Source organism: Diabrotica virgifera, chromosome 3 (assembly GCF_917563875.1).
Source record: "Diabrotica virgifera virgifera chromosome 3, PGI_DIABVI_V3a".
In the NCBI taxonomy this organism is placed as follows: Eukaryota; Metazoa; Arthropoda; class Insecta; order Coleoptera; family Chrysomelidae; genus Diabrotica; species Diabrotica virgifera.
In genome coordinates this window covers 191,021,361-191,040,087 of record NC_065445.1, presented here as the reverse complement: position 1 = coordinate 191,040,087, position 18,727 = coordinate 191,021,361, and the positions used below count along the sequence as shown (strand labels likewise).

Genomic DNA, 18,727 nt, shown 5'->3' with positions numbered 1-18,727 from the left:
ATATTATACTAATGAAAAGAAATTTAAAATAAATTATATTGAGACTTAATTAATTGATCTTATGTAAACAATTTAGAAAGAAATCGACAATAGACAACATTATTTTAAATTATAAGATTTTTTTAAGGAAAAGAAGTGCCATTTTTTCTTAAGGCACATTTTTCTGTATTTTCTATTATTTTTTCAGATTTTTTTTGTACTTAACAGGTTTTTTTGACTCCAATTTTTTTGATTCTCTCTAAAATTTTTCCTTACTTTCATTAATTTTTTTTGACTCCGTCTAATTTTTCCTGACTCCCTCTACTAATTCTTCCTGGCTCTCTTTAATTTTTCCTGATTAGTGCTAATTTTTCCTGATTCTCTCCAATTTTTTGTGACACCCTCTAATTTTTTCTTCTTCTTCTTTGAGTGCCTCTCCTATCGGAGATTGATATCATTAGGGCGATTCTAATTTTATTTACTGCTGTTTTGAACAATTCGTTAGTGGTACAGCCAAACCACTCTCTCAAATTTCTCATACCGGACATTCTTCTACGGCCTGGATTTCTTCGTCCTTGGATTTTTCCTAGCATTATATTTTGTAGGAATGTGCACTTTTGTCCCCTCATCAGGTGGCCTAAGTATTCAAGTTTTCTCTTTTTTATATTCAGTAGAACTTCTGGCTCGTTATTTATTCTGCGTATTACTTCTCCATTTGTAATTTTATCCACCCAACTTATTCTTAGTATACGGCGGTAGCACCACATCTCAAAGCTTTCAAGATTTTTAATATTCCTCTGTTTAAGAGTCCATGACTCAACACCGTAGAGCAAAGTACTGAATACATGGCATTTAGCCCAATAAATGACCGTTTTGGAGTGTAATTTCCAGGGGCAACTCCGAATTGCACGAAAATTTGGATTTAGGTTCTACTTACCCTCCACTTCAAAGTTGAATTTGTGCCGTTGGTTGCTTTTAATTGGGGGGTGACATTTAGCCCTTCTCGGGGGGTGAAAAACATGTGTTTAAAATAAGGCCGGAAATGGATATATTGACTTATTTTAAGCACCTTTTGTTCTATAAAGTTTTTTACGTAAGTCAATACTTTACTCGCGATTTAAAATGTTGATTTTTCGACAAAAAAACTACGTTTTCAGACCGTTTTTCCCAAAGAACTCAAAAAGTAAATATTTTATCGAAAAAAATATTTTTAGCAAAAGTTACTGCCTATAAAAAAAACGAAAAAATGGTGTACCAGTAAAGTCTACAAATTGAGTAGAAGCAAAGTTGTAGCTCATGAAAAATACGTTCTTATTCGTCTAATTCCAAATCGAATAATTCAACGCGAAATCACCGAAGAAAGAAGCGTTTTTCGGGAAAACTTTATTAACATTTGTAAAGTATCGAAAAAAAGCTTATTATTTGTTTTTTACAAAAGTTTACAGCATCAAAAATAAACGAGTTACACTGAAAAAAAAGTTGGCGCCTTTTTTTTGGTAAAAAAAATCGTGAAAACCTCCCTCTATTTAGCACCCTAAATGAAATTAATCGTTTGGCTTTACCATCTATTTTAACTGTATGTGTATTGTTTATATGATCTGTAAGTTTGATTGGTTTGAAGTGCTTATTTTTGAAAACATTTGGTTTTATAGTAAAAAAAAATTTTCTAAAAATTTCTGAAAAATTTAATTTTTTCAAAATAACTTAAAAAGTATTAGTGATAAGAAAAATCTTAAAGGGTAAAAAAATGTAGGTTTTGCTATTATAAATAATATGCTAGTTTCATTTTGTTTCTTCGTAAGACAAAAATTGGTTAAGATATGGCTGTTCAAAATTTGCATACACTCGTGATTAGTGACCCATTCAAGCTTTCTCAATTATAACCCTTTCATAAATAAACACTTTAAACCGGTGAGACTGACAGATCATATAAAAAATAGATAGGTAAGTAAATTGCTTGTAAAGCGGTAGCGATTAATTTCATTTGGGGAGCTAAACACGGCGAGATTTTCATGATTTTTTACAAAAAAAGAGGGCCAACTTTATTTTGAGCGTAACTCGCTTATTTTTAATGCTAAAACTTTTGTTAACAATTAAAACAAAGCTTTTTATAAACACTTTAAAAAATTTTAAATGGGTTTTTCTCGAAAAGTGCTTAATTTTTCGGTGATTTCACCTTGAAATATTCGATTTGGAATTAGACGAATAAGAACGTATTTTTCATGAGCTACAACTTTGTTTTTATTTGATTGATAGACTTTACTGATACACCATTTTTTTGGGTTTTTTATAATCTACACTTTTACTAAGGATATTTTTTTCGATAAAATATTTACTTTTTGAGCTATTTGCGAAAAACCGTCTGAAAACGTAGTTTTTTTGTCGAAAAATCAACATTTTCAATGGCAAATAACTCGAAAATTATTGACTTAAGTAAAAAACTCTATAGAACAAAAGTTACTTAAAATCAGTCAATTTATCCATTTCCGGTCTTATCTTGAACGTATGTTTTTTCACCCCCGAGAAGGGGTGACTGTCGCCCCCCAAGTAAAAGCAACCAACGGCACAATTTCAACTTTGAAGTGGAGGGTAAATAGAACCTAAATCCAAATTTTCATGCAATTCGGAGTTGCCCCTGAAAATTACACGGTATCGCCGAATTTCCCGTTCATTTACTGGGCTAATTTTAACATTCTAGTTCGTAGATGAATACTAATATCACGATTACAAAATAATTTTTTTATTTTTATAAAAGTAGACCTGGCAATTTCAATACGTCTTTTTATCTCGTGATTTTGGTCACCTGTTTCATTGATAAGGGTTCCCAAGTATTTGTATTCGTTTACTTTTTCAAGTTGGGTACCGTTTATTGTGATACTAGTGTCATTTATTGGATTCTTACTGAAGGTCATATATTTGGCTTTTTTGACGTTCATCCTTATACCGTAGTTATTACATATCTCATTCATACTTTCAACTAGATGTTGTAGATCTTGAGCTGTTCTTGCCATTATCACAGTATCGTCAACATATCGAATGTTATTGATAACTTCTCCATTGACTATTATCCCTTCGTTTGCATATGAGAGAGCTTCTTGGCATATTTGTTTGCTGTAGATATTAAAAAAGAGCGGTGACAATATACGACTCTGTCGTACCCCTCTACGTATTTCTATTTCGTCCGATGTTTGGTCTTCTATTTTTATATTAGCTCGCTGATTCCAGTACAGATTTAATATTATTTGTATGTCTCTGGTGTCAATGTTCTTACTCTCCAGGATTTCTTTGAGTTTACTGTGGCGAACTTTGTCAAAGGCCTTTTCAAAGTCTATAAAGCAGGCGTGTACCTCTTGGTTAACATCTAGGCATCTCTGTGTTAGAACGTTCAAGGCAAAGAGAGCATCCCTTGTACCTAATCCTTTTCTGAATCCCATCTGTGTATCGTTAATATCGATGTCTAGTTTTTGATAGATTCGGTTGTGGATGACTCTAAGAAATATTTTAAGCAGGTGACTCATCAAGAAGATTGTTCGATGATCTGAACATTGCATTGCCTTAGTTTTCTTCGGTATGATGACAAACGTAGACAGCAACCATTCTTGCGGTATTATACCAGTACTGTATATTGTATTGAATATATGCAATATTATGGTTACGGATTTATCATTCAAAAGCTTCAGCAGTTCTGTAGGGATTTCATCAGGTCCGTTTACTTTTCCATTTTTAGCGTTTCTTATTGCGTATTCTACTTCTTCTTTCAATATGTCTGGCCCAGTTGCATTGATTATCTGAGTTAAGTTGTTTCTATCGTCTTCAAATAATTCATTCAGGTATTCTGTCCATCTTTTTATTTTATTCTCTAGATCTACAATAAGATTTCCATCTTTGTCTTTAAGTTTACCTATTTGGCATTTCTTTATGCTTCCTGTTATCTCTTTTACTTTTTTGTGCATATTGAACGCATCGTACTTTTTCTCATAGGTTTCCATTTCTTCACACTGTTCTTTAATCCACGCCTCTTTGGGTTCTTTTATTCTCTTTTTTATGTGTTTGTTTATTTCTTTGTATTTGTCTAGGTAATTCTTCATCTTTCTTCTTTGTTCCATCAAGTCTAGTATGTCCTGTGTCATCCACCCCTTGTTCTTTGTTGTCGTTTTTGTCAGATGTTTCTTTCCTGCTGTTTGTATAGCTGTATTTATGTACTTTAATTTTTGGTTAACGTTATCTGTATCGTTAATTTGTTGTTGCACTGAACTGAGGTTTTCATTTATTTCTTCTCCTGTTTCTTGTCGTATATTTTTGTTTCTAAGTTTATCTAAATCTAGTATCTTTCTGTGTGGTCTGCTAATCTTTTTTGGTTTCGCCTCTATCACAGTAACTACCGGGTTATGATCTGAGCCTATATCAGCTCCTGGGTACGTCTTAGTACATTTAACAGCATTACGATACCTCCTTGCTATCAGAATGTAGTCTATTTGATTTCTCACTATTTTTTCTTTGGTATGTTGTGGAGATGTCCATGTATATAATCGCCGAGGAGGTAATTTGAAAAGGGTGTTTGTTATTACGAAGTCTTCGCTCTGGCAAAATTGAATCAATCGATCTCCTCTGTCGTTTCTGTTTCCAAGTCCATAGTTTCCTACATGTTCTCCTGCCTTACCTTGACCGACTTTGGCATTAAGATCGCCCGTTATTATGTTAATGTGTTGCTTTTTTATTGCTTTCAGCATTTCTTCTAAGTCGTTGTAGAATTGTTCTATTTCATCGTCATCTTTATCTGCTGTTGGTGCACAGACTTGAATAAGATTTATTAAGTTATGTCTTTCTTTAATTTGTATTAATATTAAGCGTTCTGAGTAAGGAGTACAGGTAATCAGAGAATTTTTCCATTTCTTTGAAATGATGATTCCAACTCCGTACCGATGGGTGTTGTTGTCGATTCCGGAGTAATAATTTTTTCTTACTCTCTCTAATTCTTCTAGGCTCACTCCTTTCTTAGCATGTCTCCCTCTAATTTTTCCTCTTCTTCTTCTTTAAGTTCCATCTTCTATCGAAGGTTGGAAATCATCATGGCAATGCGGACCCTGTTGACTGCCGCTCTAAATAGCTCTGCAATACTCCATTCGAACCATTCCCGTAAGTTCTTAAGCCAGAATGTTCTTCGTTTTCCCACATTTCGCCTTACTCATATTTTGCCTTGCATAATAAGTTGTAATAATGAACATTTTTGCCCTCTCATCACATGTCCCAAGTACTCAAGTTTTCGTCTTTTGATAGTTTTTTTTTGATAGTATTATTTCCGGTTGATTTTCTATCTTTCTAGTTATTTCCACGTTCGACATTCTTTGAATCCATGATATTCGTAGGATTCTTCTGTAACACCAAAATTCAAAGGCGGATAACTTATTCAAATGGACTTGTTTCAATGTCCACGCTTCCAAGCCATAAAGAAGAGCAGAGAACACGTAACATCGAAGCATCCTTAGGCGTAGTTCTAACCTTATATCCCGACAACAAAGAAACTTTTTAAATTTAATGAATGATGCACGTGCTATTTCAATACGTGTCTTAATTTCTTTGGTTTGGTCTACACTTGATGTTATCCATGTTCCTAAGTATTTGTAGTTATCCACACTCTCAATTATCTTCAATAGTTAATTGGATATTTGCGTGTGCTGATTTAGCTATGATCATGCATTTAGTTTTCTTTAAAATAATCTTCAGTCCGTACTCATGACAGCGTTCATTAAGGCGTTGCATTATGTTCTGTAAATCATTGTTGTTATCCGTTATTATTACTGTATCGTCTGCAAAACGTAAGTTGTTCAAAACTTCTCCATTGATAGATATACCCTCTCTTGAATCTGAATAATTTTTCCTAAATCACTCTAATTTTCTCTGACTCCCTCCTATTTTATCGTGTCTCCCTCTAATTTTCCTGACTCCTTCATACTTTATCGAATCGTGGGAGCAAACATATTCATGGGAATAAATTTATTCACACACATTCACTGGGGTAAACCCATTCATATGCATTCTAGGGAGTAAGCCCATTCACATACATTCACGGAAGTAAACCTATTTGCACACATTCACGGGAGCAAACCTATTGGCACACATTCACGGGAGTAAACCCATTCGCACACATTCCAGGGAGTAAACCCAATCAGGGGTGTAAACCCATTCACACAGATTCGTGGGAGGAAACCCAATCACGATAGTAAACTCATTTACGGGAGCAGACCCATTCACAGGAGCAAGTTCATTGTACTTGTATGAAATAACAAACAATGAAACAAACAAATAATTAAACAAACAAATAATTAAACAAACATGAAGAATGAAAATTATTTCAAATCACTGATTTATTAATTTGTCACAACTCATTTTTTCACAATTTTACAAAACATTTTTAAAAACTATATTTTTTATGTAAGATGTCAAGTCACACAATCAGTTGTAAAACCAAAATGTTAATGCGGACTGATTCCCCGCGACAAATGAATCGAAAGAGCCCAAAGAGGGCAGCAATCACTAAGCTAGGAGTGAAGATGCCATGATGATGATGATTGAACACAAAAGTTTTCAAAAATGAATAAACCATTTTCAATTTCGTTGCAACACGAAAATACAGCCATATCATTATTCAAGTTCAATCAGAGAGTGCAGCAAGCACTTCTACCGGTTTCGAAACTTATTAGTCTCTCACCAGGAGGCACATATATGCTGCTCTCTCTGACCCAACCAGGACAAACCCCGACGTGCTGTGACGGATTGCATCGAACGAAATGGCAGGGATGCCCTAGCGACAACTGCTAGCAAAAGACTAAGTGTTCAATCTAATAGCACATAAAACAACATCAAAAAATGTTACTCTACATCCTACCAGATTGAAAAACAATGAAACCTTCTCTGGTTACACCTCCGAGGCTTCTACAATTCGCAAGCCATAACGGATGCTGAGACTAAAGACGATGAGGGAATTTTACAATTTATAATTCACGTCCCATCTGCTCAGCGCGGTAAAGTTCCAACGAGAGTTCCAAGTTCCAAGTTTTCATTATTTTAATGTTAGATAAATTGAACTTCCATCAAGTACAGTTGAGTCCCTGAATCTTTACCCGTGCGTCATCATTTAAAGCATACGATATAAGTCGATGATAAGTCGGAAATTGAAATTTACTAAACGCAACAGCAAGTGACAGTTAAGTGACTTGCTGTTGCGTTTACTAAATTTCATTTTCCGACTTATCATCGACTTATTTCGTATGCTTTAAATGATGACGCACGGGTAAAGATTCAGGTACTCAACTGTAAAGTTCGAATGCATTACTCAGATATTATATTTATTTAATATTTTTTTAAATCTCCTGTTGACATTTAAAATTTTTACAAGAACTTTTTTAACTCCGTATATGTGGTGCCCTTAAAACGTTCTAGTTATTGCATGCCGCCGTCTGGAAAATCCTCTAAAATCCTGTCTGATCTCGCAAGGAAAACTCATCAGTTTATTCAAGTGCATCCTAATAACCTACTTTAATGGCTTACCTGGAGAAAAACGTGCCTGGTTTGGCCGTATTGAAGTACTTGAAATCGGCGATCTGGACAAGCGCCTGGGCGACTGCCAACGAGCTGGTTACAGACCTCGTCATTATTTTCTTGGCTTGTTTTCTCTCCGCATATTCTTGAGCTTGGGCCTTCACGGCATTAGCGTGCTGCAACAAAGAGAAAAATTCATTAAAAAAATATATTACCGTAAAAGTCCAAACTTCAAACGGAAACGGAATGTTTTGGTTTGATGTTTTATGAATGGAAAGTTTGCGCTTACGTTCGTTTATCTTTGAGCGAGAAACGAGAAACACAGTAGCGTATTTTCAAAGTGTTCAGTCAAACACAACAAACGATATTGTCAGATGTCTGTGAAAGTAAGGCCTTTTACTATAAACTTTTTTTTTATTTATAGAATTTCAAGTTCTGGACAGTTCAGATGAATAAATCGCTACAATATTGCATACAGTTTATACAAAATTAAGTAACTTAAATTTATAAAAGAAAAAATAATTTTATAAAGACGTTTAAATTGAACCCAATTTTGAATAAATGTGAAAACTTTGAATTATCAACGTCCGTCTATCCGTCTGTCCGTAAACACAACTCCTCCGTCATTATACCAGGTAGAATGAGAAATGAGGTGTCGAATGAAAGCTATAATCCAAGGATGGTACTAAAGGTTAGAAATTTGACCTAGGCTGTCTGTCCGTCTGACCGGACAAATCCTCTAGGTAAAATTTCTCCACCCCATTTGCCATTCTATCTATATTAATAATGGGGGAGTTGTATTCGCGGACGGACGGACAGACAGTCATGAAACCGGAAGGATATATTTGTTCTCGTCTTGGCGCGTCGAATAATAAAATATAATAAAATCGAAATAAAATAAAGTCGAATAATATAATAAAACCGGAAGTCCTAGGTCAGACGGACAGACAGCCTAGGTAAAATTTCTGACCTTTAGTACCATCCTTGGATTATAAGCTTTCATTTGACACATCATTTTTCATTCTACCTGGTATAGTGACGGAGTAGTTTTATTCCCGTCCGACCGCGAGTAGCAGACAGACAGACAGACAGACGGTCGGACGGACGGACAGACGGGCGTGGATAATTCACAGTTTTGTTTTCAAAATTGGTGAAAACAACAACTTTACTTAATTGGTGTTTCAACACTATTTTTTAAATGCAACTTTATGTACATAATGTGATAGTAGTGTTGCCCAAATGCAAGACCAAGACGAGACTTAGACAGTCTTGGTCTTGGTCTTGCGTCAGTACACCTGGTCTTGGTCTTGGTCTTGGTATTGCGCTCCCAGTCTTGGTCTTGGTCTTGGTCTTGCAGCAAGAGTCTTGCAAGTCTCGCAGTTGCCCATTAGCCTATTGCATATCTTAGAACAACGTAACAGAGAGGTACATTTTAAGCTTGAATATCATAGCCATAGTAAAGATTAGCCAAATTAATAAATATCTAAACAACTGACACCGGGTGGGGTTTGAACCCACGATCTAAAGTGATCGCTGTTATGTTCTAACTAACTAAAGTTAAAACTACCTCTTAAAACCCACAAAATTTCATTTGCGTATCTCAGCCGATTTTAGAGCAATAAATAAATCGTCAGTTTGTAAGAAAAATTTCAACCCCTCCCTATTTGGTAAACAAAGCATTTATAAAGTAAACGTTTATGAAGTAAACTGTCATTAGTTTTTCGTGCAGAATTACCCATTAAAGTTTGCCATACTTATTTAAAAACATTCTGTATTGATGAAAAACATGGATAGTTAAAAAAGTACCTAACTTTTTTATTATCCAGTATAAGTGAATGAATAAAAAAACATAATGTTAAGAAAATATGAGGCTTTAGTTGGGCTTTAATTTCAGTATGCTCTTATTGCATGCTAGAATAATAAGTTAGCATAATGCTAGAATATTCCACAGAGTGAGAGAAAACACAGTTTGATTGGTACACCCGGTATACACTGACAAAATTGACCTGTCTAGCAAAAATATCTATTATTACTGCGATATTTATAAAGAATAGAATAAGACCAAATATTTAAAAAAATCACTTAAATTTAAATAACAACAGGTTTAGGAAATTTGAGACATTAAAAATGACCCATTTTTAAGGTGGTGCCATGGACGTATAAATAAAGATGGGTGGTGCGTTAATTTCTTGGAGCAGTGTACCTATATCGTTAAAATAATATTTCGGTATTATGTCTACACGATATCCGGCATATTATACGGGGCCTTGGCGCTGCATGTCGAAACAAAACTTCCATTTAAAAAATTGAACAAAATATTCTACAATTTCCCTAATAAAACGCTTTGAAACAGTGTATTGTTTGGATGTCGACCTTTTCGTGTAATGGATATCTCTAATATTGTATCATTTGCCGTCGTATTCCATAACAACAAAGAAGCTTTGTTTTTGTTTTCAAGTTAGGTACTCTTCATGGTTCATTTACCGTTGGCGGTGACACACTGTAAAATGGCCAAATTGCAATTTTTGTTATCGCTTAATCCTTGACGATTTGGAACAGTGTGTATATGTATTGTTTTGGGTATATTTTCGTGTACTTAATCTATTTATTGTTTAGCCCATTTTTTCATTGTCCAGTCACCCTTGGCATATATATAGCAAGTGTTGTTGAAAAAACTGAATCTGTTTTCAAATCTATTTTTTGAGTTTGGTTTATTAGAGTTTATTAGGTTTATTAGGTTCAATTTGTGCAGTCGATTCAGAAAGTTTAAATTTTAAATTCTGAAAATATTGTGAAGTGAAAAAAAATAGTGAAATAAAAAGAGTGTAGCTGAGTGGAGCGATGAAAAGAAAAATGAAACAAAAAAAGGAAGAAGTTTTGAAGAAGATAATACCCAAAATTTCTTCATTTTTCCATCAACCAGATTCTCAAAGTGATTTAGATTGCAATGGTAAGTACTAGATCTAGATCTCTATCTACTAATGAAACAATAATTAATTCTTATCTAATTGTCGTCTGTAACAGGGGTGACAAAAGTCCTTGATATTCTTTGATAGAAATTTGAAATTTTTTAGAAGCCGTCATTAAATGCGTATTAAAAAATGCAAAAGAGGAGTTAAAAATTTTTTTACAGAATTTTGTACAGAATATTTATTGAACACGTGTAAATAAAAGTACAACCTATTTGTACTAATTTTAAATATTATAAATTTATTTTACTTCTTTTGATAATTCTTTAAATCTTAGTGAATAAATGGTGACAGCACTTCTTAGTAATTCTTTCAGATGCTGGTTAGTTTGTACTGACGAGTAATTGAATTTCAGGAATTTTAAAGTGGAATAAAATTATTCACACATGTCTTCTTCTTCATGTGCCGTGTTCGATTATCGAGTGTTGGCTATCAAATTGACTATAGTAATTTTGTTGGCGGCAGCTCGGAAAATGGAAGCTGGAGTTTCTCAAACCACTCTCTTAAGTTTCTAAGCCATGGCGTTTTTCTTCGACCTGACCCTTTTCTTCCGTCTCCTTTGCCTTTTATTATTAAATGGAGTATATTATAATTCTCTGGGTGGCGCATTCTTCTCTAGGTGCCGTCTCCGCTTCGAAGGTTGGCAATCATCAAAGCGATTTTTACTTTTGAGAGTGCGGCTCTAAGTAATTCGTTGTTACTACATCCAACTATGCCCTAAGATTCTTCAGCCATGAGTTAAATTAGCTATCAGCTTCCTATAAATCTTTTTCCTGGATTTAACTTACATAATGAAGTGGAGTATTAGATATTTATCTCCTCTCATCACATGTCGCATATATTAATCTCAGTTTTCTTCTCTTAATTATTAGAAGTACTTCTCTTTCCTTATGCATACGTCTGTCTCATTACCTCTACGTTGGTTATTCTATTTACCCATGAGATCTTCAGCACTCTTCGGTACATCCATATCTCGAATGTATCCGGTCTTCTCACGTCAATTTTCTTCAGTGTCCACGCTTCCATCCCGTAGTATAATACGGATAGTACATAGCACCTCATAGCATGGCCAAAAAATATTCAAGTTTGCGAGTTTTTACTGTTCTGATGACTTCCCGTAATTTTTCCCCTCCAATGTATAACAACTTCGTTACGAACTCTATCCACCCAACTTATTCGTAGGATCCTCCGATACACCAAGGTTTCAAAGGCTCCCAGGTTTTTGAGAAGGGTATCCGTTAAAGTCTAACCTTAGACACCATACAAAAGAGTACACATTCACAGTAAGGTGTTCCATCGAACATTTTCTAGCACTACCTTATATCAGTTCTTGAAAAGGGCACCGCGAAAATCTTTGATACGGGGCCCCTGTGGGGCTAGCTACGCCACTGCTGCTGAGAAAGAATGTATGACTAAAAAATTTTATTTTTACATTATAATAATGACCTCTCAGTACATGTCAAATGTGTCGAGTGTTCTTTTAATGGATATTTTGATTCGCTATGTATGTTTATGGTATTGTTCGTAATGCGCATAAGTCCAATTTTCAAAATTTGTGATACAATTTTTTTGTTTCTCATAGAGTATCTAAGAATATAGCCGAACTTATATACTCCCTAAAACGACCCTCAGTTCTAACTGCAAGACGCAAGAGTCTCGCAGGCTTAGTCTTGTTCTTGCTCAAGTCTTGCACGGTAAGTCTTGGTCTTGGTCTTGCTAAAATTAGGCGGTCTTGGTCTTGGTCTTGGTCTTGCGAAAACGCAAGAACAAGACCAAGACTGCAAGACCAAGACCGATTTTGGGCAACACTAGGTGATAGTATGAAAAAAAGATAGAAATAGAATAATATCGATGTAATTTTTATTTCTGTAGCTTTCTATTGGTCAGAATCCCCTATGAATGAAATAATCGCTGTAATTTCTATTCTTGTAGGTTTCTATTGGTCAGAATCTCTATGAATGAAATAATCAGCATTATAAACTTGCCAATACTTTTTTCTATATAAAATATACAACAATACTACATTTTATCAACGTTTAATGTATTTTATTTACTTGTTCATTTTTTATGTAGGTACGTTATGTTGCATGATATAACTAGAAACTAGATGATCTTTTTTAGAGTGACATCTTTTCATCTTGTAATAATTGTACACTGTACTTGAACTTTCGTGTATTTTATTAAGTAATCTCCAAAGGAAATATGTAAGTAGGTCAAAGCTATGTGTACATATCAGTGAAATTCGTCATTCGTTATTCGATTAAAATATTGTGTGCCAAAAAAACATCACATTGATTACCATATGTTTTAGATAAATTAGATAAATATAATAGTTTTATTGGTGGGAAAGAATCTGTAACTGTTTAGCCTTTTGATACATTCTGGGCAATAAAATATTTAAATATTAATTTATTTTGGTTAAATTTTCTTCGGAAATTGAAATATATTAATTATGGAATTAAAATTTTTAAAACGTTTGAACTTTCAGATAGGTGATTAAAAGGTCATCAACGGAGTTTAATATTCCATCTACAATGTTCTACTTTTGTAGTTCTAATTAATTGATCGATTTTAATATAGGAACGTGAACTCATAAAGGGCTTGGATGTCGAGATACAGTCACACATAGTCCAGGGTAATAAGGTTTTTTCCATGACACTTGAACAGCCAGGGTACTGAAGCATTTTTTTGACAGGTAATACCTATAAGAGCAAATTGTAACTATTTCCTGCATAGGATCTGGCGGCCATTTTTATTTATAAACAATTAAGTGTCAAAAAATGGCATTTCTCACTTTTTTTTCAAATCAATGGAAAACAGGGAAACTTATGGTTTTTTTTAGTACAAATATCTTCGAGATTATGGACAAAGCTTTAAAATGACGTATTACAAAGTTTAATATACTCAATTATTGTTAATATAATTGCGAAAAAAGTTCGGAATTGCAAAAAAAATATATTTTCGCAATAACTGTTGTAAAAATTAGTGTACAGCTTTGAAATTTTTGTCAAATAAGGGTTCTTTGGTGCTTAATATGTGATAAAAATTTCGAAGCGATTCATTTAATTGTTTAAATTTTATTCAAATTGTTTATCCCAGAGAGCATTTTTTGTGCAATAACATAAGTCAAAATAAAATGAGGTTAGAACCATTCTACAGGTGTCAAATGAAAGAGCATGAGCTATATTTTCAACTTGATTTAAAAAAAGTGAATAAAAAATTCATTTATTACTAAATAATTATGCAAAAGTATCGTAAATCTTTCCTTATAAACTTTTTATTTTATTATATAAGAAATTATACATATTTATTACAATTTCTTATCAATTATGATATAGATAACATTACTTGGTAGTTGTGCACTTAAAACAGAGTAAAAAAGTAAATTTTTTTGGAAAAAGTTATTCAAAAAGTTTATAAAGAAAAATTGACGATACTTTTGCATAATTATTTATTACTAATAAATACATTTTTATTCACTTTTTTAAACCATGTTGAAAATGTAGCTCATGCTCTTTCATTTGACAACTGTGGAATGGTTCTAAGGTCATTTTTTCTGACTTATATTATTGCAAAAAAATTTTCTCTGGGATAAACAATTTGAATAAAATTTAAACAGTTGAATGAATCGCTTTGAAATGTTTATCACATATTAAGCACCAAAGAACCCTCATTTGACAAAAATTTCAAAGCTGTACACTAACTTTTACAACAGTTATTGAGAAAATATTTTTTTTGCAATTCCGACCTTTTTTCGCAATTATATTAACAGTAAATGAGTATATCAAACTTTGTAATACGTCATTTTAAAGCTTTTTCCATAATCTCGAAGATACATGTACTAAAAAAATCATAAGTTTCACTGATTTTCGTTGATTTGAAAAAAAAAGGGGAAAATGCCATTTTTTGACAGTTAATTGTTTATAAATAAAAATGGCCGCCAGATCCTACGCAGGAAATAGTTATAATAATTTGTTCCTATTACTAGAGAACGGCAGTTCTCGCCAGTGGCGCACACCTACACCATCTACACGCAACACTATACATACACGTAATTTTCGATTTTCTAAATCCGACTGAATTGAAAATTGGGCCAACACCCATCTTAAAGTTCAGGAAAAGACTCACCCATTCATATGTCAACCATCCATTTTGATCCAAGGGTGTGGATTTTACGGCCCTTCCTATTTAGGGTATGTTTTTCGTTCTCGTCCCCAAAACTCCCAAAAACTTTGAAAATGTAACTCCGATCTTTGCGGCTTCTAATAGAAGCGATCATTACCTTTACAACGCATGTCTAATTTTGAAAATCGGTTATACCGTTCAAAAGTTACCGAGCTCAGAAATATGAGTCAATTTTTATTTAAAAAAGGGAAAATGTTTGTGGATATGTATGTATGTATGTATGTATGTATGTATGTATGTATGTATGTATGTATGTATGTGTGTGTGGAAAAGTTAAACCGATCTGAATTTTTTTTTTCTGTGTTTGAAGAAGGAGTGAGGGCCGATTCAGAACCGGTGTAGTTTGTGAGTTTTGACTACCCATAAGCCAGCTATAGGACTTGGTAGGTACAAAACGGCATATTTTTTGGCGGTATATATATTCGGATCAAGAAGAGACAGGAGAACAGTAAATACACCAAATCAATAGCGTTGAGTTAAGCTTTCAAATGGTGTCCAAGCTGTCAGGATCAGACATACGTACGGCTCAGTATAGCCGAAAAACTGAAAAACTAAACTTTGAAAATTTTGGTTTTTCGACAATTATTCAAAATTTCAACCTACGAATTACGCCAATAACTGAGCGTTTGTAGAAGGACTCTAGACGAATCTAACGGTGTATACCTTATGTCTGGGAAAATTCGAATTTTTAAGTTATAGGCTTCATAAGTATGATAAAATCTAATTCTTATGGGAAAAACGGTTTTTCAAGCTCAATAATTCCTGTAATAGCTTCAGTTATCATACTTGACCTTAGATGTATAAGATACTACTTGTTAATACGTTTCAAACTCATGTTTAGTGAACAAAATCAGTTAAGCCGTTTAGAAGTTATTAAGCTACAAAAGTATAATCCAATTAACGATTATTCCCTAAATGGTTTATGTAGTTGTAGTGGTTACGACGCTAATTTGATCTGGCAACGGGCAATCCGAGTTCATTTACCGGCCATCCCAATATTTTTTTCAATTTATTTCGAATAGAAAAAAAATCTAGTGTACATTCGATGGACACTAGATCATTTGGGAGATAATACGACAAAAGCGACCATTTATAAAGCTTAACGTGTAATCGAGAAACATTGCATTCAACTTTATACATTTAATTTATAAATAACTTTGAAAACCTCCTGATACAAGAATAAAAAAAACGCTAAACGCAGTAAAAATATTACGTGGCGCGAAAATGTATTTTCATTTTGATGCAAAACAAAATTCTAGTTTTATTTTAAAAGATTTTTTCATAATATTTGCTAAATTTGAAGTAAACGTGCCACAAAAGAATTTCAAAATTCAAATTGTATCAAAGTTACTCTTTTGTGGCGCGTTTTACTTCAAATTGGGCAAATATTATGAAGAAGTCTTTTAGAATAAAACTAGAATTTTGTTTTGCATCAAAATGAAAATACATTTTCGCGCCACGTAACATTCATATCAGATCTTTTGTAGCTGAAATATTGTATGCGCGACTCATTTTTACGGCGTTTAGCGGTTTTTTATTCTTGTAGGTATTACCTGTCGAAAAATGCTGAAGTGTCACGAACAGGGTATATTTTTGTCTTATTACCCTGGCCTAACAGGGGTTAAAAGTTTGAATTCAAAATGAAAATGTTTCCTTATCTGAACGCGTGAACCTCCCAACCATATTTAACATTTATTTAATTGCTCTCAAAATATACAGGGTGTTTTGTAAAGAATGGGCCATAGCTTAACCCCAGGTTCCTGAGGCTAAAATATTCCGATTTAAGCTAACTTACCTTAGTACAAAGTTTATAATAACCGAGATACAGGGTGTCAAAATTAAACTTTTTTTTATTTATTATTGAATATTTCCTGACAGGCATGGGATATCAACACGAAATTTGTTATGTGGGGGTTTTTTGGGACGAGAAAACTAAATTCCCTACCAAAAATTATGTGTTGCCCAGATATGTGGCGCCACATACGCCTTTAAGCACTCATTTAATACGTTCAATTTTTTTATCCGCCACTGCGTATAATTTTGACATTAATATTTTTATTTCCCTATTAGTTTTACTTAAAAAAGGTATACTTTTTCCATCTCCCTAAACTCAACCGTTTTCGAGATAAACGCATTCTAATTCTGCGGTGCGACATAATTTTTAGCAGTAGTTACACCAGAAAAATAACTTAAAACCATAAAATTATCCAAAAATGTATCGCAAATTTCTTCAAATGGAATTTGCGATGCAATGACATAAATCTGAAAACTGGCACAATTATTATGATTTTAGTTATTTTTCCGGTGTAACTACCATGATATTATGCTAAAAATGATGGTGTATCGCAGATTTAAAATGCGTTTATCTCGAAAACGGTTGAGTTTAGGGAGATGAAAGAAGTATATCTTTTTTAAGTAAAACTAATAGGAGAATAAAAATTTTAATGTCAAAATTATACAGAGTGGGTGATAAAAAATACTGAACTTAATAAATGAGTGCTGAAAGGCGTATGTGGCGCCCTCTGGGCAATACATAATTTTTGGTAGGAAATTTAGTTTTCTAGACCCAAAAAACCTCCACATACCAAATTTCATGTTGTTATCTTATACCTGTCAGGAAATATTCAATAATAAATAAAAAAAAGTGTAACTTTGACACACTGTATCTCGGTTATTATAAACTTTGTACTAAGGTAAGTTAACTTAAATCGGCCTATTTTGACCTCAGGAACCTGAGGTTAAGCTATGGCCATTATTTACCAAACACCCTGTATACGAGTATGCAAAAGAAATATAAAAAATAAATAAAAATAGGGAAAATACACGATGAAAAATACAAATTATTTCTCTTTATTTTTCTTTACGTAATTTCACAATAATATTATGAATGTGACATAATGGGTTATTAATTAACTATCTTCCCTAATAGACAAGACGAAAACGGTGGGTTCGTTGGAAAAAATATTCCCATGAGATTTTTTGCATAATCACATTTGTAATACACCCCAGAATAAGGTTCAAGAAGTCGCCCACAAGAAAGGTGGTCCAAATTTTTTTTAATCAAATTGCAAAAATGATTATTTTTGGTCTGGACAAAGGTTTTTTTAGGTTTTTTAGACCATTCTGGACAAAAAAGGTCTCTTGTAATTTTTCTCTAAAGTTGATGGTTTTCGAGTTATAAGCAATTTAAAATTTGGAAAACGCAAAAATGGCCATTTTTTAGACTTAATAACTCGGTTAAAAATTATTATTATGAAAGTCAGAAAGTGACTAAATTAAAGTTTAAAGATCCCGCTACATTATCCTGAAGAAATTTACTAAGCTGTTATTTTTAATTATTAACAATAAGCCGTAAGAGCGTATAGACGCGACTGTAAATGTGAGTGCGAGTAAGATGCCCCATTGGACTGCCGGAATGGCATCTCTCTCGCCCTCACCATAGACGGCCGCCTAATACGTGCTGGCGCTCATTATTATTACTTAAAAATAACAGCTTAGTAATAAAATTATGACAAAAATTTCTTCAGGATCTTGTAAGGGGGCTTTAAACTTTGATTTAGTCACTTTTTGACTTTCATAATAATAACTTTTAAACAATTTATTAAGCCTTAAAAATCGCCATTTTTCGTTTTTTTTTTAATTTTAAATTGTTTATAACTCGAAAACGATCAACTTTAGAGAAAAATTACAAGATAACTTTTTTGTCCAGAATGGTCCAAAAAACCTAATAAAAATTTGTAAGGGCCAAAAATATGGATTTTTGCAATTTGATTAAAAAAATTGTTAAAAAAATGGACCGCTTTTCACGTGGGCGACTTCTTGAACCTTATTCTGGGATGTCTCACGAATGTGATTATGCAAAAAGATCTCATGGGAATATTTTTTCTAACGAACCCGCCGTTTTCGCCTTGTCTATAAAGAAAGCTTCATATTTTTATTACATATGTTTAAAATATATCTACTTTTTCTTGTTTAATGATTCAACCAAGCAATAAAAAATAAAATAATTTACAGTACTTCTTAAGAGAAATATGTATTTAAAATGGAACGTTTCA

The 18,727-nt window shown here is 33.2% G+C and overlaps 1 protein-coding gene across 1 annotated transcript in view; it reads right to left on the bottom strand.

Annotated features, from left to right (window-relative positions):
* The window catches only part of LOC114333765 (GAS2-like protein pickled eggs), a 579,287-nt gene that overhangs the window by 219,617 nt on the left and 340,943 nt on the right, over positions 1–18,727 (bottom strand). Inside the window, exon 4 of the mRNA XM_050647107.1 lies at positions 7,528–7,694. Coding sequence (XP_050503064.1) covers positions 7,528–7,694 — 167 coding nt within the window. The remainder of the gene's footprint in view (positions 1–7,527; positions 7,695–18,727) is intronic.